The sequence below is a fragment of the Passer montanus genome, unplaced genomic scaffold, assembly GCF_014805655.1.
Source record: "Passer montanus isolate IOZ18808 unplaced genomic scaffold, ASM1480565v1 scaffold58, whole genome shotgun sequence".
In the NCBI taxonomy this organism is placed as follows: Eukaryota; Metazoa; Chordata; class Aves; order Passeriformes; family Passeridae; genus Passer; species Passer montanus.
This window is the reverse complement of record NW_024370816.1, coordinates 4,107,995-4,129,499: the sequence shown is the minus strand read 5'-3', so window position 1 is coordinate 4,129,499 and position 21,505 is coordinate 4,107,995. Positions and strand designations below refer to the sequence as shown.

Here is a 21,505-nt window from a genome sequence, read left to right as displayed (position 1 = left end):
CCCTTAGAGTTAATTAGAGATTTCATCTTGAAAAGGGTCCAGCATGCCCAAATCCTATTAACTTCTAAGAGAATTGTGATTACTACGATTTTAAGATCATGACCCAATAATTTTAATTGTTGGAATATGTTTTATGTATTTTTATGCTAAATTGCCGTTTATTTACTCACGGGAATATTTTCATGGTGGATAAGTCAGTGAAGTACAGGGAAAATCTTCCCTGTATTTCCTATCTTTAAAGAGGTGCAGAGAAAGCTGGGGTTGTTCAGCCAGGAGAGGAGAAGGCTCCAGGCAGACCTTCGGGGCACTTCTCAAAGAGAGGGAGAGTGACTTTTTAGAAGGGCAGATAGTGATAGGACAAGGGGAACGTCCCTAAACTGACAGAGAGTACCTTTAGATTGGATATTATGAAGAATTTCTTCCCTGTGAGGGTGGGGAGGCCCTGGCACAGGCTGTCCGGAGAGGCTGTGGCTGCCCCATCCCTGAAGTGTCCAAGGCCAGCTTGGATGTGGCTTCCACCTGGGGCAGCAAAAGGTGTCCCTGCCATGGCAGGGGGCTGGAATGAGACTGTCCTGAAGGTCCCTTCCAACCTGAGCCTTTCTATGACTCTACCATATCAATCCTCCAGCTGCGTTCCAGCTGGAACAGGGCATCCTGCAGCGTGGGATGGGTGTGGGGTGTGCGGCTGCTTCGTACGGGCGTTTGTTGTCACCGATGTTTGCCAAAAACGCCCTGATATGGAAGCTCAAAGTTGCTTTAATTCCCTACCCGTGTGGAAGGCATCGAACAAAGAGTCAGCGTTAGCAGCAACGCTCCGAAAGCCTTTTTTAAATCCCAAAACCCGGGCGGAGGAATGCGGGTTTGCAGCTTTCCCCGCGGGCGCTGAGCAGCAGCGCTGCCCAGGGGCTGGGGCTGGCACCGGCTCTCGGGCTGGCACCGGCACCGGCTCTTACCCGGGCGGCACCGGGGGGCGGCAAGCGGGGCTCGCCGGGCGGGCGGCGGCGCCGCTCGGCTCCTCCTTCCCCTTCTCCCTCCTCCTGCTCTCCGTGCCCCGCCTCCTCCCGCGCTCCCTGCGCCGCAGCCCGCTCTGCCTGCCGGCGGCTGGGCGGCTGCCCCTCGCCCATCATGGCTGCGAGCGCGCCGCTGCTGCTGCTGCTGCTGCCGCCGCTGCTGCGCGGCTGCGGGGCCGCCCCCGAGCCGCCCGAGCCGCCCGAGCCGCCGGGGCCCGAGCAGCCCGCGCTGCCCGAGTCGGCGCTGCTGCAGCCCACCGTGCTGCTCGCCATCCTCGCCCGCAACGCCGCGCACACGCTGCCGCACGTCCTGGGCTGCATCGAGAGGCTGCGCTACCCCAAGAGCCGCATCGCGCTCTGGTAAGGCCGGGCGGCGCGGGGACGGGCGGCTCGGCGGGAGCGGGCAGCGCTGAAGGGAAGCGGCTGCGCCCGCCCCGGGAGCCGGGGCTGGGCTGTGGCCGTCGGGGAGAGCTCGCCCCCCGTTCCGGGGTCCCCCCGCGTGTGGGGAACGCGGAGGCTCTGCCGGGAGCCGCAGGGGGATGAGTTATCCCAGCAGAGCTGGCCTGGAGCCTGGGAACATTCAGCGCCGGAGCATGTGTCCAAATCCACAGGCACGGAGAACTCCGGCCGGTAAATCCCGGGCTTTGTGGGAGCTGGTGGGGATGTTCCAGGGCTGGAGAGCGGGCGGGCTGGGTAGGTGCTGGTGGGCATTGAAAGGAGCATTGTTGCCAGGCTGGAGGCTGGAAGATGGATTAAAAGATGTATTCAGGAATCGCAGCATGGGGGCAGCTGCGGCGGTCAAACAGGGGTCGGGATGGGGGAATTGGAGCAGTTTGGGAGCTGGTCAGTCTGCCTTTGCAAGGAGACAAAGAAAAAAAATAATCTTTCAACCTGACCGAAGTGTTGGGAGGAACAGGATCGCTTGGAAAGCCCCAAGCAGAGTTTCTTTTTTCTCTGTAGAGCCTGATCCAAAGTTCGCTGAAGTCTGTGGTGAGACTTCTGTTAACATAAAAAGTCAAAGTTTCGTTTTACTTTGAGGGGGCGTGGGGAGGACCTGCTCCCCAGTCACATCACTGAAGTGTCATTAAACAGATGTTTCTCTGTGTGCTTCAGTAACGTGGCTGTAATTTGTCTCCAAGTATAGGGCTCTGCATAACGACAGTGCATGGATCTTTTTTTTTCTTTTTTTTCTTTTTTTCTTTTTTTTCCCCCTTTTCTTTTCTTGTTACAAGCAATTTGTGCTATCAGGCCAAATTCTGAGAGTGCCACACGAGTGTGTGGAATCACAGGCTGGTGTGTGGCAGTGGGTAAATTCACATTCGTCTCTGTGTAAATCTATGACTCTTCATTCATTTGTATCAGTAGGAATTTTGCCAGTTGAGGTTTCCTCATAGCAGATGTGTATAAAAACAGATATTATCAGACCCCACATGGCCTGTGATTCAGCTGAGCTTGGTGCTTATAAAAACTTGTGGGAGTTGTAAGTGCAGTCCTGATCACCAAAGCAGAGCACATCTCAAAATGCCTCTTGCTGTACAAGTTCAAAGTAAGTTTTGTGGCAGGGGGTTTAAGTCCTGCAGGTAATTGGTTGGCTCTACAACTTTTTCAGGACATTACTTGTATTATCCTTACTATACTTAAGGTCTCTGCAATATTGTGTGAAAGTATTTGTGGGGACTTACTTTAACCTAGCTTAAAATACGCTAAGGTTCTTATAAGAAATCACTCCCTTTTTAAGAGGATTGCACACAGACACAGGGCATGGCTAAGCTGGAAAATCTGCTGATGGAAATGTCAAGATTTATAAAATGAGAGTGACTAAAATTGTCACTGGAAGAGAAGTTCTCAGGATGCTCTGAGTTGTCGTAGGAAGTAAGAGGTACCTGTGGGGTGGCAGTGGTTCCTTGGAGAGGTTTAGTTCTGCTCCTCAATAACACTTGAGCTTTTCCAGGGCTGGCAATGTTCAGGACACAAAGTACCCAGTCAGAGCAAGCTCACGTAGATATCTATAAAGTCTCTTGAGAACAAGTGAAACCATTCAGGCAATTTCTGGAAGCATCTTGTGTTTCAGACAGAGTCCTGTCAACAGATGAATGCCAAGATTCACCTGTGTCCCTGTGTTACTGGGATGGTTTGGAGAGGAGGGCAGGGGTGTGGTGTTTGTCACGGACTTGCAGTCTTCCATTGCCACTTATATCCTACTTCAGTATTTTCTTAAGTCAGCATTTTAAAATGCCCAACCGTAGATCTTGAGAATGAAAACTAAAACCATAAATCATGTCTCAAGCTCTCTCTGCGTAGCTGGAGGGCTGAAATTGAACAGTGGATTCCTCTGATGGATTTCTAGGGGGGGCAGGTAAAGATGGGTTAAGAGACAATGAATTTGAAGCAGGCACTGAATTTCCTATGTGTAGTCTGTATCAATTAATCCCAAGCTTTGTTACCCTGATACTGAGCAAAAGATGTGCGCTGGGCAGCCTTGTGTCCCCTTCTTACCTTTGGTCTTAATTATGACTTAATTCTGAAAGTGATTGTGAAGGACTTGCTGGCTCCTAATGAGCCGAGCAGGCCCTTTGGTCGGGGGCCAGCTGGCACAGAGGAGCCTGGCCTTGGAGTTAAACCCTTCCTTCCCTGGCCTTGCAGTGAAACCCTTCCTTCCTTCCCTGGCCTTGCAGTGAAACCCTTCCTTCCCTGGCCTTGCAGTGAAACCCTTCCTTCCCTGGCCTTGCAGTGAAACCCTTCCTTCCCTGGCCTTGCAGTGAAACCCTTCCTTCCCTCCCGAGAATCAGGAATTGCAGCCGAGCTGCTTTGGGCCGGTCCTGGCCTGGGTTAACCCCGGCTGTCCTTGCCCGGGACAGCAGGCCGGGTCATCCCGGGATCGTGCTGGTGACTTCAGCTGGGAATCTCTGTGGGACAGCTCGGGTTTCTGTGCCGGCCCTGCTGAGCTTGCCGGGATGCACTTGGCCATCGGTGGCCTGGGAGCCTTTGGAGCCGGCCAGCCCATTCCCAGACTGGGAATGGCAGGCTCCTGCTTTGGCCACAGAACCTGATCTGGGTCCCGTGTCACCATGGAGGTGCAGCGCTGAAGGAGCAGCTGTCCCTGTTTTTGAAGGAGGAAGGGTCACAGCTGTCCCCTCCAGTGCTGTGGGGAAACAGGCTGGGCCCACAACAGGAGAGAGCCCAAAGAGAAAACCTGGCTGTGGGACCCAAGTGCAGCTTTTTTATAGCCACAAAGGTTCTTCTGACCTGCTGCTCCCTTGGCTGGGCTTCTCCCAGAGCTCCCTGTGCTCCCAGCCCAGCTGGGAAACTTGCAGGGAAAGTGTACAGCATTGTTTGTGCTGGGCTTGGAGAGCTGCAAAGGGAGGGAAAGAGATCTTTATCTTGGACAGAAATGACCCACAAGTTCCACAGTCAGCGTGCCCCAACCCTCTTTATTATTAGTGGGGTTTTCTTTTGAGCTTTATCAATGCTGACTGTTTATTTGAGATTGGTCTGTTTCAGGTACAGAGTGTTTGCTTGTCAGGAAGGTTCGTCTTGGCTGCAATAGACAGCCTAAAAGTGTGTGTATTCAGCAGTTTATCGCATTGCCTTAAACTTTATTTAGTCTCAGATTAAGTGATGGTATAGCAAAGAAAGTTGCCTGTAATTTCGTCTGCTTCATCCTAGTGGGTCGTCTGCTCTCTCCTCTCTTAGTAACCTGGGGATGGAATGCCTGCATAAGTGAGTTGGTGCTTGGGAGCAGTAATTAGGTCCTTTTGTGCTTGAAAATCTGCTTTGGGGATCAGAGTGTGCTTATATTTCAGAAATTATAATGTGAACAATAGTGAGACAGGTGGAAAGATGGGATAAATCCCAGCTGAGAGATGAGTGGATGCACTGTAACACAGCTCCAGTGAGGAAATAGTTTCAGCTTAAAAGAACTGGTTGAAGCTAAAAATAGAAGCCGATGAGATCAGTGTAATAATTGTATGTCATAATTATATATTATTAGACTGGAACTAGTTGATGATATCTGAGCATTTTCTTATTCTTTGGTGGTTTACTTTTCAAATGTGAAAAAATTCCACATAGAGGGCAAACTCCAATGAGATGCAGGGATCATTTAAAACTTTAATGGCTGTTATTACTCTCAGAGAAGTGCTGGCTTTCAAACACCCTGTGTTTTCTGTCCTTGTCTCCATTTGAGCAACGAGGTCACTTTAATCTTCATGGTCATTATTAGTCACTTAGGAATGCTGACATTCCAGTCTGCTGGCTCTGCCTCTCCTGCTTCTGTCCACTGGTGTTTTGCATCCATTTCAGGTGTGCTCACGTGTGCTGTGACTTCCATGTGGCAACATTGAAGCATAGGTTTTAGAAATTAACTGACTTTTCACTTGAAAAAGTCAATTTCACTTGTACTTGGCTTGTAATTTAAATTTTAATGGGATTCAGTTTCCCATTTGTATTTGTAGATACTTTAAATGTATTTATTATGTAGTTTTAATAACAGTCATAGACTGAGAGGGGGCAAGAGCGAGATGGGATTTGCAGAGCTTTAGAATTGCGATTAAGCTGACTTTCCTGTTGTGCAAGATGTTGCAGACAGCCTTTCTGCCAGAGAGCTTGCATTTAGATAACTACATCAAAAGAAAGAATGGGAGTAAATACTTCCAATTTCTAGCTGGGGAAATAGGGGTAGAAAGGTAAAGTAACCTACATGAGATTGTTGAATTTATCAAGTCTGGAGACTGAAGAATCAAGAAATGTCAGTTTGTCAGTTATAAATACTTCCTTGCTAAGGTCATTTTTACACCAAGGTGCAGAAAAATTACATAAAAAGGAAAATCAGGGAAGGCTGAAGAACTGTTCCCATCCCAATATCCATAATCTTTTTTTTTTTTTTTTTTTTTTTGTCGTTTGGGTTTCTCTCCCTCATCTCAGTCTTGGCAAACTGGAGCAAATGGCATCATGAAATTACTCAGTAGAAACTTTTGAAGGGAACTCAAAAATTGCTGCTGTGCCTTGTTGAGGTCTGCGTGGCAAGACACAAACCACTCTTCGGCTAAAAACTGTGCAGTTCTGCAGAGAAGCCACAAAAGAGGCAGGATCTCACTTCATCCCTTACGTGTCTTTCCTGCAGGCTTGGGATTCCTCATCCAGTCCAGGCTGCCCAGGTGGTGCACTGGCCTGTCTTTTGAACCACCTTCAGCTGTGGGGAAGGTGGGAGGCAGCTGTGGGTCCAAGGACCAGCTGCAACCAGTATTGGCTCTTAAGTGCTCCTATTAATTTGCCCCCACCCCGGCCAAAAAAAAAAAAAAAAAAAAAAGTCAGTTTCTCTTGTACTTGGCTCACCAGTTATTTCAGCTCCTCATTTCTGGTGAATCTGGGGGTAGGGATCAGTTTTGGTCTGATCCAGGGGGAATTTCTGCCCAATTCTTGCTGTCACCTTCACACCTTCATGTTACAGGGGCAAAGCCCTCTCCCCTTCCCCAGTGCTTCTGCAGCTGAGCTAATGCATGGATCTGCTGGAATGGTTAGTGCTGGAATGCACCTCCAAGGCTGCCTGCTCCCAAAGCCAGCTCTGGTGGAGGCACAGCTCTGGTTCAGTTCAGGTTTTTCATGTCTCCAGGGATGGGGACTCTGCAATCCCTGGCCAGCCTGTCACTGTCAAGGATTGTCTTGGAAATTCACGTGGGCTGAGGGTGGCAGACCTTTGGGTTAAAAGCCATTGTTCCAACCACTTTTTCTCCTTTTTCTTTCCTGTTTTCTGTTAAATGGAACACGTCATCTTTTCAGAAAGCTGCCTGGTCGCTGCCCATCAGATTCCTGAGGAAGGGACCCCTGGTGTCTGAGTGCAGCTGGAGAGGGGTCAATCCCTGGGAGGTTTGGCAGGGCCCTTCCTGAGGAGACCAAACCAGGGATTTGTGCTGAGCCAGAGATGGAAGGGCTTTTTTGATCTCTTACGTAAATTATCACATACCTGCAATTATTTATCTGAATCCCCTGGCACTAAAAATCTTCCTGCACTGGGTCAAGATTCTCTAAAACCAGATCTGTGCTGCACATGGTGTGCAGAACATGGCCCAGCACTGCTGCCATCTCTCGTCCCTGGAGGCTCCTCTGGGCTACAGGGTGGAGAGGGGACTGAGGTGATGTGGGGTGCTGTCTGTCAGAACCTGGAATTTCCTTCCTGTGGGATGATGTCTCAGACTTGGTATTACTGCAGTCTATTTCTGTGCATCTCATTTCCTTTATTCTGGTCAAGCATTGTGCACGTTGATGGTGCTTATGGCCAAGGGTGGATTACAGCTAAATGGGACCCACATGCACCAAAATTTCAGGGTAAAGAAAGATATTAATAAAAAAAAATTTGGTGTTCTCTGATCAAGTGGATTTTTTGCCCTCTTCTGTAGAATGCTCAGCTCCTTCATACAGGTATGTGGCACTGCTAATAAATTCGTCAATTAAGAAAAACACTATTCTTTTTTCCTTTTTTGTGCACAATTTGCCTCATACAGTGCCTGAATCCAGATTTTAAGCATGAAATGATTCATTTTGGTTGTGTGTGCAGGCACATGCATTTGTCTGTGTATCTGTATCTGGTGTCCTCGGGCCAGAGCACTTTTGTTACTGTTTCTTTCTGGGGAAATTGACAGGAAGACCAATAACAACATGTTGATTTTAAACCTTTAAACCATGTGACTATGGATCTGGTATATACTTTCAAATAGAGTTCAGTCATTAAAGTTTGATGGTGAACCACTTAGGTTGTGATAAAGTTTTGCAACATTATACATTGTTCCTCCTTTTGACATGGTGTGGCACTGCTAAAAACCAGCTAAATTTTGTACTTGAGACTGAATTCACTGCAGAGGACTGAAATTGTGCTAATGGCCTATAAAGCAGAATTTCTTATATTTCTTTGGGAGAAGTAGTTGTTTATTTGAGGTAGCTGTTAGACATTTTGGGAAGTGAAATCTTGCTCAGAAGTGAAGGCTGCTTTCGTTATGACCAACTATTTAAGTATTCAGGGTTTTTCTAACATGTAACTAACTGTAGAATCAGGCAAAACTGAGCATGAAAGCTGGTAGTGTTGTTTTGGGAATATGCCTTCACCAAAGTCTGTCCTTGCCCTTTTTCCAGGGATTTATTAAAACACAGATGTTGATGAGATCTTTGTATCATCCGTGGTGCCTGAGTGGTTGTAATACATGGAATAAATAGATTTTCCAGCTATTTCACTCTGTCTGGGTGGACTGATAGGAATGACACACCTAAAAGATAAACCTTAAAGATAAGCAGATATTGATCTGGATCAGGATTTTGAGGCTGTTCCCCCTGGAGCTCATGAGGCTCTAAATTCATGCAGAAGCAGAAGATAGTGGTAGTCTATGTAAACTACAGTGCCATGGTAGGGCTCCTTAAAGCTTTTTTATATTAGTTTTGTAAGGCTTCAGCTCCAAAAGATAATTGTTTGCTGGATTTTTGTTTTGTTTTAAAAATATTTTTTCCTGTAAGGAAGAAAAACATGATTTATAATTATGCTTTTTTTTTTCTCCTTTCCTCACACAGAGTACAGGCTTCCCTTGATTCTAAAAGGATTCTTTGCTTGGTTTTGCACTTTGATCTCTCTGCAAGGGAAGGCTATGTGTGGCTGCAGCCTGGTTTGAATTTTGCCCAGTGGCAACAGTGAGGTTGAACCTGTGAAGGGTTAGTTTATATCCTGAAGCTGATAGCAGGTGCTTATCTCTTCAGTTAGCAGGTCAGATCCTTCAGTTGGCAGCTCACCATCTGCTCTTAAAATGGTGTTGCATTGTACCTTTGGGGATAGAATGAGAATTTAAGTTGTTGTTTCAGTTGTTTCCTTAGTACTTTCAGTCATTTTTGTAAGGTACTTGGGGAAATTCAAGGTCAGATTGAATGGGGCTCTGAGCAGCCTGGACTGGTTGAAGATTCTCTCTCCATTGCAGGGAGGTTGGACTGGGTGACATTTAAAGGATCCTTCTCACCCAAACCATTTCAGGATTGGAGGAAAAGGCTGTTTTCCAGCATTCCTACTTTGAACTGCTTATTGTGACAAGGAAGGTAAATGCTAAAACTCTGACAAATGCAAACCCTTTGCTGTTTTTTTTTTGGTTTTTTGTTTTGTGTGGGTTTTTTTTTTTTGTTGTTGTTGGTTGGTTGATTTTTTTCCTCTGGTTTTCAGCTCAAACATGTAAATTATTCCCTACCAGACTTCAGCCAAGTGAACTTGAGTCCTGTAGCTGGACTGCTGTATCATTGGTTAACCAAAAGCCTGCTTCAGGCAAGTCATAAAAAGATGTTAGCTAGGACATGTGATTTTGGACAGGAGAAGCTGCAAGAGTTCTGTCCCCACAGTTTGTGTCTAGGGGGCAAAGAGGAACATGACCAGTGAAGGTTTGCAGCAAGACTCTTCTCTCTCAATCGTCAGCACTCCCCAGTTCCTGTGAGGAAGCAGGAATGTTACATCCTCTTTGCATCCAAAAGAGAACCAGACAAACAAAGTGTGTGAGTGAGATGGAAACGTGGTTCAGTGTGTGCTGCAGGGGCAGAGCAGGTGCTGAGCTCTGTGCTGGGCTGCACTGCTCCAGGGAGCTGTTTTGCCTTTTCCTTGGGGTGTCCCAGAGTGTGTCCTTAATGCTGGGAGACCCCTTGTGCTTCATTGAGGGTGTGTTTTTACTCTTGCAAATTCTTCGTCTTCAATGAAGACAACAAACACATTCCTGTAGTCTAACCAGAACTTGTAATTAACACCATAACTCATAAAGACAATGACAAAAATATTTACAGTTCAGTGAAAAGCACAGCAGTTACATACAAAAGTCACTAAACTAGACTAACAAAAATCCTAGTTTTAAAAAAAGACAATGAAAGATATGTCAACATAGAACCTGCATGATTAGGGTACAGATTTATGTTTTCATTTTGGGGAAACAGTAAAAACCAAGCTCTTTCTCTTTTCTGTAAATGGAAGGATTAAAAAGAGTTCTAGTGTCTTCAGGAACTGCTGGCCTGCATTTTATTTCTCCTTAATTCTTGGCTACAATTGGCTAGAATTACCAGTGGGAGAAATAGCTGGAATAGCTTTCACGTTTGGAAATTAAATTTTCAAGGATCTGTTTTGCTGGTGGGTTGTACAGGCTTAAAAAGTCAGGAGGAGGAGTGGTGTCAGCAGGGAGCAAGGTGGGATAATCTCCTGTTATGGACAGGATCCCTTGCTGCCCGAGGGATTAAAGGGAGTGGGAAGACTAGGAGCTCCAGTCACTTCTGCAGATCCTAGAGATGGAGAAAAGGGCTGATGACAGTGGAGTGTCTGACATGACTTTGTGATGCCCCTGGATTGAACTGGGGTTCCTTAGGGGGTTCTGGTGAGGAGTAAGATGTGGAGATGTTAATTTTCTGGTGGATTCTGTGTGCTGGCAGGGTTGGGAAGCAGATTGGTGCTGACTTGGCCGGGTGGCATTTTTCCGTCTCAGCATGTGCAGAGGGTTTCTGGAAGTCCTTTAGCCAGTTCTGCACTTTCAGTGCCTGGAACTCCATAGCTTCTCCAGTTTTCTTGGCTCCATCTCCTTCAGCATTTTCAGATGGGAGTGGGATGTTGGTAGAGGTGAATCCTTTCTGTCCCTTTTGCTACACAGGACAGCTCAGGTGATGGTTGGGGCTGGGAGTTCCAAGCTGCTGCAGACTGAGATATGAGCAGGTTATTCAGGCCCTGGAGGTGTAGAAAAGCCAGCTGCTGGTAGGGACCAGGCACTGCATGTGCTCTGTGCCATTTGTACCTGGTTTAGCACAACCAGTTCTTGCAGCAGCAGAGCAGTAGCCCAGTACTGTGCTCATTTTTCCCAGCCTGACTCCCTTAGCATTACTGGACTCACTCCCATGAGTCAGTCTCTGGATGCTGCTGGTGTTTGCTCCAGATATGTGTTCCTTCAGTACGAAGCTCTGGATTGAGTTTCTATTTATTTGCCTCTGAGATGAGCAGCATGGTTTTAGAGGAGCCTTCCCAGACTCTTCTGAATTGGTTGGTAGAGAATAAAAATTGCTTTTGGGTCTTTTGCCTCCTCAAATATTTTCTTCCTCTGGCTCTGGCTGTCAGAGACTAAGGTTGCACTCATTTTTCAAAACACCAGTCTGAAATAAGTTCAGTGTGTGTGACTGGAATATGAAAATGTCACTGGTGCTAAATGCTGTCTCTTATTTTAACTATCTTTATTTCGTGTATTTAAAAAATCCCTCTAGTGGCCTGGTACTTCTATGATATATCAGCTGTTCCCTTGCAAGCTGATGTTGCACATCAGTTGCTGCTATTGCATGGATTTGAGATGGAGCTGTTGGGGGATTATTTGAAAGGCTTTAGAAGAAGGATCTGAGATGGTTTCAGATGATTTTTTTTTTAACTGCTGGGGTTTTGGATTTTGGGGGAGGTTTGTTTGGGTTGGGGTTTGGTGGGGTTTTTTCAGTGGGTTTTTTGTTTGGGTTGTTTTGGGGGGTTTTTTGTTTTGGGTGGGGTTTTTTTAGTGAGTTTTTTGTTTTGTTGGGTTTTTTTTGAGTCAAGCAGGTGATGCTAAATCTTTGAATTCCATATGGGGCCATTAGCTGATGCTTTGCCTGCACTGTGCAGTGGATCACATTAAATGATCTATTGAACATAACTCCCAAGAAACTTAATAGCTTCAGCTAATAAACCAAGCCATTAGGTTTCAATTTATCTGTTGATACATCACATCTCTGTGTAAACCCCAAAGTCTTCAAAGACAGCAATATTATTTTGTATGTGAGTGCATATTTTGTAGTGTCTAAGAAGTGGAGGCATGTTGTCTGTTATTCCCTGTGCAGTGCTGGGGTTGGGGTTAGGATGGTGTTTACCCCTGGCAAAGGGAGAGCCTGGGACTGGATTCCTGCATGCTCAGCAGAGGGACTGTGGGTTCCTTGGAGCTGAACATTCTCTGCTCTTTCATTCCTCCCACAGCAATGCCTTGTGCTGAGGTATTGCAAAAATTCAGTTTTCCAGCCTTTGCAGTTGCCTGAGAGCCCCAGGGAGCTGAGATGTCCAGGCCTGGGAATGCTGCTGGACAAGTGCTCTGATGCGTGCGGGGCTCCTGGGCCAGAGCCTGTCCCTGACATGTCCCTGCCCCTGAGGGAACAGTCAGGTCCAGCACCTGCAGCTGTGCTGGGGCTGGAATGCACTTTATCTCATGCACTTCATCCCCTGGAATGGAGGTAGCTAAGGTGGGAATCTTTCCCAATGGAAAATAGCATGGTTAGGAGCCATGCTCTGCAGAATAAAGGCACATGTGCCTTTTTCAGGGCTTCCAGTTACCCAGTTTCCTAGGAACTGGTTACTGAAAGACCTAAGTGCCCATTTCCTCTCTTTATTTACATCCAGGCAGTGGTGGGGGGAAAAATACCTATCCTCAAACTGCATTAGTGGTCAGGATTAAACCTTAAAGAGAAAAATTGTGCATTTGCATTCTTCTCCACACCTCACTTGCTGATGCAGCTTTCAGTGCTTGGCTCTCCCAGAAGTTTGCCTGTCTTCAGTGGTTGCTCCCTGGGATTTGTCCCTCTCCAGTGATTGCTCTCTGAAATCCACACAGAGAACAGACCAGCAGAAGGGAGAATTGTGATTTTGTGTCATGCAGAAGAAGCAATCCCATCCACCAAGTGTCCCTCTGTTTTCATGATCCAGTTTCCTCAGCTGGGAATGGGAAATGCACAGCATTACTTACAGAGGGCTGCACAGCCTTTAGCTTACAAGATTAGAGTTAAGATCTCACTGTTTTTCTTTGTCTTCTCTTTAGCATTAAGTCAGCCATCAGCACAGCAGCAGTTTTCCATCACTTTGAGTCCAGTTTTCCAAGAGAGAATGTGTTCTGAGCCTGGCATCTGTGGCGTGTCCCGTGTGCTGACCCCACAGCAGCCATGTGTGCAGCACATGTGTGTCCATAGGAGAAAACCTGTGGGTTTCTGTATTCCCTGAGTGAAACATGAGATCACCAATTGAAGAGATTCAGATCCAGAAATTTTAGCTAGTCCAAAGTATTTGGAATTTAAAGTAGAAATACTTTGCTTTTAATTTTTTTTTCTTCTCTGCAGTACTAGTACTTCACTGCTTTAAAACTCTAAACCCTAAAAATCAGGGACCTCATCAAAAAACCCAGAGTGGTTTTTTTTGTCAGGGCTGGTGGCAAAATACTTGGATTGAAAGAGAAATTTTGTCTGTGAGTTTGTGAGAGTTTCTTAAAAGCAACACAGAGGAAAAGTTGTTCTTGATATTGGTCACAAATTTATCACTAGTCTGACAAGTACTCTGTGAATGCACTAACTAAACTGCTCTACAAAAGCTGAATATCTGTAGTTTATTTCAGTATATATTTTGGAAGGAATGTTAGCTTATTTTATCATTCCTGGCCCTGACACCCACTCCTTTTTTTGTCACTTGGGAAAATCCATTAATCTTTTTGGTTTTGTTTCTCTCTCTGTAAAAGGAAGGCACAGTGCTGCCTCAGTGCAAGGTTGAGACCCTTGCTGTGGGTTTTGGGCATGGTCTCTGACCCCTGTGATTCACATCACCTCACTCCCAGAGGTACAGTGCAGATGAGCACCCTTAGCCATTCAAACCAAGAACACTGTGAAATCTATCAGGAAAAACTTCAGAAGATTTTAATGGATAAATTCATTATTTCATCCTAGCAGAGTGGTGTTTGTTGTGTTTTCCCTCTCCCCTTAGTCAGAATCCTGTCAGCATATGAGGTTGTCACCTTTTCAGCTGTTTCTTTACCGGAAAGGGGATGGACAGAATTACATCCAGGAAAACTCTCTACTTCTTCTCTAAAGGTTGAATATATTTTTCCCTGCTTGGCTGCAGTAGTTGTTTTTCTATTCTCTTAATTATGTATAAAACATTTTCAGCCATTTGCCAGCAAATATGATGTAATCCATTTATTTTCAAGCAGTGTACCATTGCATGCAATTCAGAGAACCTCTGTTTTCCAGGGTAACTGGCTACTTGAGGAAAATTAGGCCAAAATTATGAAGTCTCAAGTTCCATGCTGGCTTCAGCAAAGTCTAACTCTAAAATAACTCACTGATGACTGTAAGTGTTAGTTTAAGGTTGGTGAAAGCAAAGTTTGGCTTAAATTCCTTTATGCCAAGGGAAGCCTGTGCCAGGGAGAGAGTAATGAAACCTGCTGTGTTTGTGTGCTGTGAATTTGCAGTGGAGCAGGGGAAATGTCTGGTCTGATGTTGTTAAATATTTTGTATTGTAGGTGTGTCTTGTAGGTTCACAGGGATGGTTCTTTGGTCGGGTTATTAAAGTGCTGATTCTGAGAGGGAAGAGCTGGTCAGATCTCCAGTGCTGACACTTCAGTTCTGCTTTTTTGTTGCTGATTCCTTGATCCCAGGATATGGGAGGTTAAATGAGTTTTGTCTGGGTTTTCATGGGTCTTCTCTGAAGCTCTGATGATCCCTGAAAAGGCAAAAATCTGATATTCCTGGGTCTGTGGCTAACTGGGGTGCTTTATCCTCTGGCTGTGCCACTTTGTGAAGTGTGACAAGTGGAACAAACTGCACCCTGGGCATCACCCTGGCTGGTGCCTCACACAACCTCTGCCTGTTTGGGTGGTGAGGGGACTGTGCTTCGTGCAGGTGGTGAAGGGGAGGGTCTGCAAATGGCTTGGAACATGGACACAGAGGAGAGGTCAGGCCCCAAATGTCAAACTCAGTTTTACAGTGCAGTGAAGATGTGGTGGGGTGAGGAGTCTGAGCTTCCTGGAGGCATTGAAGTGCTTGGAAGCAGGGTCTGAATTAATTAAGTCCATGAAGGGGGCATGGGTCAGCCCTTAAAGCCTGGCTGGTGAGTGCAATATTGTGTAAGGTCACAGAAAGTGACCATAAAGCTCATCCAGTCACACCCCCTGCCACGGAGGACAATTTCCATGATCCCAGGTTTCTCCAAGCCCCATCCAGCCTGGCCTTGGACACTGCCAGGGATCCAGGGTCAGCCACAGCTTCTCTGGGCACCCTGTGCCAGGGCCTGCCCACCCTCACAGGGAGCAATTCCTTCCCAATATCCCATCTAACCCTGCCCTCTGGCAGTGGGAAGCCATTCCCTTGTCCTGTCTCTCCAGGCCCTTGTCCCAAGTCATCTCCAGCTCTTTTGTAGGATGTGCTCCACTAGAATGACAGCCTGGTTCCTGAAATGTCTCCTCCTGTGGTTATCCTGTGGATTAGGAAAACCTCTTCCAGAGCTTCCAGGTGAAAGCTCTGCAACCATTTGCCATTTTATTATTCAGAGACAGTGACAAACCAGTTGGAATGTATAAACCAGTATGCTGAGCATTTGATTTATTTATTTTACTTTTCTTGCATTACCTTTTCTGTATGGTTCTTTTTAATATTAATGCAAACTGCAAAGCTGGTGCATGTGCCTTGACTTAAAGACAGATTGTCCTGACTTGCACTCATCATCTCCTTTCATTTCCTGACCATATGGCAGACAGCAGCATCCTGGGATGTGTTTTGTGGACAATATCAGCTTCCTTCAGGTGGCTCCCACCAGCTGCAGCACCTTGGATATCTTTGGATGAACTTGGAGAGAGTGTGGGTGGAGTTCATGCCTATGGCTAACTTTTGCTGCTGTGTTTTGAAGTTTCTTTACCTGTTTTTGATACTCTGGGCCAGATTGAAAGGTGTTTTTAAAGTAGAAATTCTCCTTTGCTGGAGAGAGGTGTGTTAGCCCAGTGAATTCTTAAAAGGCCAGGTTGGACAGGGCTTGGAGTAATCTGGTCTGGTGGAATGTGTCCCTGCCCCTGGCAGGGGGTGGCACTGGATGGGCTTTAAGGCCCTTTCCAGCCCAAACCATTTAGGATTCTCTGGCTTCCCATCAACCAAGCACCTGAGTGACTTGAGAACGAGCCTCAGCAGGTGACAGCATTCAGGGGATCAATAATGCAAATCTCTCACTGGCTGTGATGATGGAGCCCATGCGGGAGGTTAGGATCCATGTCTGAGCTGTGGAGCTGTGCTCTCTCCATCATCACCTGGAGCTCTTGGACCAGGATTTCTCCAGCATGTTCTTGTGTCTTTGCTGTTGGCCCAGAGGCTGGGCTCCGTGGTGGGGAGGAGAGCTGGCCATGGACAGATCAGTCCCACTCCTTGCCTCACCTCATGCTGTGCTCGAGGCAAATCATAAAATCATTAAGATTGGAAAAGACTTAATGGTCACAGTGGTCTGGCTGTAAAAGTGAGGATAACCTTGCCCTTGCCTACATACTTGACTGATCCCTGCAGAAACACAATTACAGAATAAAATTACAGAATGCCTTGAGCTGGAAGAGACCCACAAGGGTCATGGAGTCCCACTCCTTTGCTCCTAAAACTAAACTGTGTGACAAAGACCTTGACTGAGAACCTCCTTGAACTCTAGACAGGGTTGGTGACATGACTTCCCAGGGGAGCCTGTTCCAGTGACACCCCTCTCAGTGAACTTCTTTCTAATAGTCCAACCTGACCTTCCCCTGGTGCAGCTTCACTCTATTTTCCCATGTCCTATGACTGGTCACTAGAGAAGAAAGTTTCCAAGGATGGAGACTCCTAAAAGCCATCCAGACATGATTCTGGGCAGCCTGATCTTGGTGTCCCTGCTAGAGGAAGGGGGCATGATGACCTCCAGAGGTTATTTTGGTGATTCTTGTCTTGTGGTGCTGAATTACCAGCCCAGGGTCATGTTGGAAAGCTCCTGTGCAGCAGTGGGGTTGGGACAGCCCTGCAGCTTGGAAGAGGAGGTGCTCCCACAGCAGGAGGAAGGCCAGCCTTGCCTGCAGGCTTGCTGAGATCTAGGGCGGTGCCTGGGTCCTTTGGGAGATAGAAGATGTAAAACATGGCAGCTCTTCTCCTTGTGGAGAATTTGTTACAGCTCCATGGTTGACGTTTCTTGCTGTACCTCCTGAATGTATTTTGAAAGCAGATTCTGTGCTAACATTTTCCATCCCAAAGGTAACTGACTTGCTTGTACAGAAGCTGTAGAAGAAATAGTCAAGAAATTTACTTCTGTTTCTATTCCTCTGTGTCTGTACTACATGTTATAAACACCTGGGATTTTATCATCCTTATGTTGCCCAGTTTTCCTGCAAGCAGCCAGTAATTCACAGCCGGCTGAGGAGAGCAGGAGTGTTTATGATGTGCCTGTGCCAGCCTTGGCCCTGTTATCTTGCTCTGTAAGAATGAACTGAAGTTATTCTTAGTGTCTAAAGCTCCACGAGTTTCTGGGCGCACAGACAGCTCGTTGTGCTGGGGATTGAGACAGTGCTGGGGATCACACAGTGAGGTTTTAGCGGGCGGTCCAGGTCCTGGGGAGGATTTTGGCTCTGACCCTTCCAGCAGCACTGAAAGGGGAATGGTATTCTGTCGGCTGAGCGTAAACCCAGTGTGTTTTTCCTGTGCAGCATAGCAAACTTTGACTTGGGTATGATAGATTTTTTTGTTACCTTTCACAAGCAAACTAGAAATAGTTCAGACATCTGCTGATCACAGTTTGAAAACTGCTGTTCTCAAGCAACCCTGAGGTTGAATTCCATTGGAAAAACTCTCACTGACTTTGTCTGCTTCTGTAATCACAGAAGGGTTTGGGTTGACCTTTAAGCCCATCCAGTCCCACCCCCTGCCATGGGCAGGGACACCTTCCACTAGACCAGGCTGCTCCAAGCTCCGTCCAGCCTGGCCTTGGACACTGCCAGGCAGACACGATTCCGGGCAGCTCTTGGGTTGGTCTGTGTTCTGTATTGCCTGTTCCTGGTGGGAGCACTGCAGATCCTTGGGGTGGAAAGAGTTTCCCTGCATAAGCAGTGAAAAAAAAACCCTGAAATTGTTGTAAATGCTTTTACCTGTGCAAGGCAAGTCTGGAGCTCTCTCTCAGGGTCCAAACCTTTAAACTTGGCACAGCTCCCTGTGTGAGAGCAGGGCAGAAGGAGCTGTTGGATTGACAACAGCCGTGTGTGCTGGGATTTCTCCGTGTGTGTGTGTAACAATCCGTTCATGTGGCGCATGCTCCTGCTGCAGCCCTCTCCGTGCCCAGACAGTGAGCCCTTTCATGGAGAAATGCAGAGTCATATTTCTGAGTGCAAATTAGCCAGGGGATTGTTAGCAGTGTGGGCTTGGCCAGGCTCATTTCTGTGAGCAGCTCTGCCTCTGGAGCAGGGGAGGTGTGGGCAGACACCCCGTGTGTGTGCTGCCAGCAGACAGGGGAGCCCAGGGCTGGCCCCCTTCCCTCTTGGGGGACAGCTTACACACAAGGCCAAGAGTCCTTCAGCCAAATGTCCTCCAATTTGACTTGCTGTCTCTCACAATTAGACTTTCCCATAGGGTGGTGCATCAGGAATATAATGCTTCGCACTGGGCTCGTTGTCCTGTGTGCCCCAGGAGTGCTCAGGAGCTGTCCCAGCCTGCTGGGAGTTGCTGGGATGCTCCTGGGATGCATTGCTGGCATTGCATGGGTGACTCAGTGGTGAAGCTGCTGCACTAGGGCAGTCCCCAGCGTGGGACCCTGTCTGACTCCAGACTTCCTTCCTGCCTCTCACTCCCCTTTTCCAGGCCTTTGTGGGCAAGGACAGATTGTTATTCTGGTGGAATGGACATGTACTGGTGGGGCACATGTGAGCCTCAGCTTTCTCTGGCTGTGCAGCTCACAAGGGGCAGGGGAGGAGCAAGTACTGCTCTCTTCACTCTGTGACCAGTGACAGGACTTGGGGAAACGGCTGGGCCAGGGCAGGGTCAGGCTGGAGATCAGGAAAGGTTCTTCCCCCAGAGGGTGCTGGCACTGCCCAGGTTCCCCAGGGAATGGGCACAGCCCCAAGGCTGCCAGAGCTCCAGGAGTGTTTGGACAACTCTCCCAGGAATGTTGGGGTGTCTGTGCGGGGACAGGGTTGGACTGGATGATCCTGAGGGTCCCTTCAAACTCAGCATACTCTGTGTTGATCAAAGGAGCCTTCTCAGAGGTGGGCACAGAGAAGCACGAGGTGCCACAGTCAGCTCTGCAGGTCTGTGCAGTCCTGCAACATGACTGCAAAGCCTGCAAAGGTGGCATTTTCCAAGCTGTCATTTAGTGAGTGTATCCCTGGATGCACACATCCAGCCCTGCTGAGCTGGAAGGTGTCTCCCAGCACTTGTGCCACATTTTTTCAGGAATCATCACACGTACACTGAATGCTTTACTGCCAAGGTTTTCTCCAGGATGTCTCTGTGCACCTGAGTATGCAGGCAGGCAGCAGCCTGCTGGAGACAGCTCTGGAGGGCTTGCTGCTCTTGTCCTGTTGACAGTCCTTTTCAGCCTGCAGCAACAGCAAAGGAATTCCTGGTGCACTGGAGAGGCACAGAGTGTGGATGGAGATCAGCCCAGCGTTCAGAGCTGACCCCAAACAGACCTGCTGGGGTGGCAGTCCTGTTGCGAGGTCTGCACAGGGGGTTGTTGAAAGCCTTCTAAAAAAATAGTAATTTACTGAGTGAATGCTTCCCTCAGCCCTTCTAGTGGGCTGGAGGCTGGTGAGCTGTGCTCTGAGAAGTGCTGCAGGGAAAAAAAAAAATCTGTGTTTCAGTGACCTTTGCATCAAGCGGTAGATAAAGTTTGAAAGTTCCAGGGAGTCTGATGTGAAAATGTGCAGTAGTGTTGGTCTTCATTAACTGTTTCAGTTTGAGCATCTCCTACCCTTCTAAACATAGCCATTTTTTTCTCTCCAGAGAGAAAAATCCTTTGGGATAACCAAGCATCCGTTGCCACTTTGTTTGTAGGAAGAGCAGTTTATGGCTTATTCTTATATTTCTCTACTCCAGATGCTTTTGGACCTCTTCTCCAAATGATAAATTTGGGGTTCATCTCAGAGAGCACTGTTGCTGGCACTCATTGAGCTCTTCTTCCTGTTCTCTTATTCTGTTATTTTAGGTTTGTGATGGCCTCAAAGAAAAGCTGTCTGACAACTTTTGTGAAGAATGGCTTTGTTGTTGCCTATCAGCAAAATTTTCACATGAAAGGGTCAGTTACTGTGTAAAGCTCTCCAGTGTCACACAAAACATCCTGCCAGTTTCCAGATCACAGAGCAGATTCTCAATTGATAAAAGAAGTTGAGAATTAGCTTAGTGTGTTTCTTATTGCTGCTTGGACTCCTACTTAATGATGTGAATTAAAATATTCTGTTTTCGTTCCCTAATTTCTTATATTATTTCTTACAGCTAGCACTAGGCAAGAGATGAAAAATCACTTTTTTGTAGTCATTTAATTACACAGTAGTCCAGCAAGAGTGTATTTCTGTGTGTTGAAATTACTTTTTAGTCTTGTAGGATGTTTAGAATGAAAACTGATTTGTAATGAAGTCATATTTCCTTGCCTGGAAGGGTCTATCCTTACACAGCTGGGAGGAATGGAACATACCAGCCTCACCCACATAACTTGGTTATGTTCAGCCAATCCTGTTTGTCTCTGGATGGGGCTTGGAGCAACCTGGACTAGTGGAAGGTGTCCCTGCCCATGGGGTGGGATGAGTTCACGGTCCCTTCCAGCCCAAATAGTTCAGTGGTTCTGTGGTTCTGTGTGGAACTGATGGAAGCTCTTGCTGGGTGGTGTGGAACAGGACTGGGAAAGGATTTGGGTCTGTGTTTCCCTCCCTGCTGGGTGTCTGGTGGTCCATGGTGTGGGTGTTCTCACCAGGGCTGAGGCAGGCTCTGGGACCTTGGCACTGCTCTATCTGCAGAGACCAGAGCTTTTCAGGTGTTTCTGTTTTGGGGACCCTTGGCAATGTGTTACAGGCCCACATTCAATGTGACCATGGAAAAATCGGTGGTGCTGAGCACCTAAATAGGAAACCCATCCACTTTTTTTGTTAGCAAAGACAAGAATATTTCTAAATCCCAGTGTTCCTTCCCAGTGCCTTACACACTTGCGTTAATCTCAAACAGCTGCATCAGCTGGTGTCTGAGTTAGTTGCAGGGATTAAGCTATCCTTTCAGAAATTACACAACTGTTGCAATTAATTCCTCCTTTGAACAATTGATTTCAGAGGCCAGTCACCACCCTGATCCTGCATGTATGGGATTTCCTGGGCTTCCCTTAGGGGCCTTGTTCCCTTGAAGCCAAGTCTGCTTAGAAATACTCACAAGATGCAGCTGGCTTTTTGTTTCTTTAAAGCTTAGCAGCTTTAAAGCATGGGGTGAGCATGGGGAGAACTAAAGACAGAGGGAGGACTTGGGATTGAAGCAGCAAGAGCCTCCTTGTATTGCAAGAGAATTCCCATTGCATGGATGCCAGGGGAGCTGTTGACTTCTGGCATGAGGGAGCCAGAAAGGTTGATTGAGATAAGATACAAGGAAGTTTTTTACAATGAGGGTGGGCAGGCCCTGGCACAGGGTGCCCAGAGAAGCTGTGGCTGCCCCTGCATCCCTGGCAGTGTCCAAGGCCAGGCTGGACAGGGCTTGGAGGAACCTGGGATCATGGAAAGTGCCCCTGC

The 21,505-nt window shown here is 47.2% G+C and overlaps 1 protein-coding gene across 2 annotated transcripts in view; it reads left to right on the top strand.

Annotated features, from left to right (window-relative positions):
• Positions 1-1,062: 1,062 nt before the first annotated feature.
• COLGALT2 (collagen beta(1-O)galactosyltransferase 2) overlaps positions 1,063-21,505 on the top strand; it is a 44,997-nt gene continuing 24,554 nt past the window's right edge. The window contains exon 1 of one of the 2 annotated variants that reach the window (XM_039726364.1): positions 1,063-1,370. In XM_039726364.1, the coding sequence (XP_039582298.1) occupies positions 1,126-1,370 (245 nt within the window). In that variant the 5' untranslated portion in view covers positions 1,063-1,125. Of the gene's footprint in view, positions 1,371-1,463; positions 1,641-21,505 lie in introns of those variants that run through there. The other variant, XM_039726365.1, reaches the window with a different exon arrangement.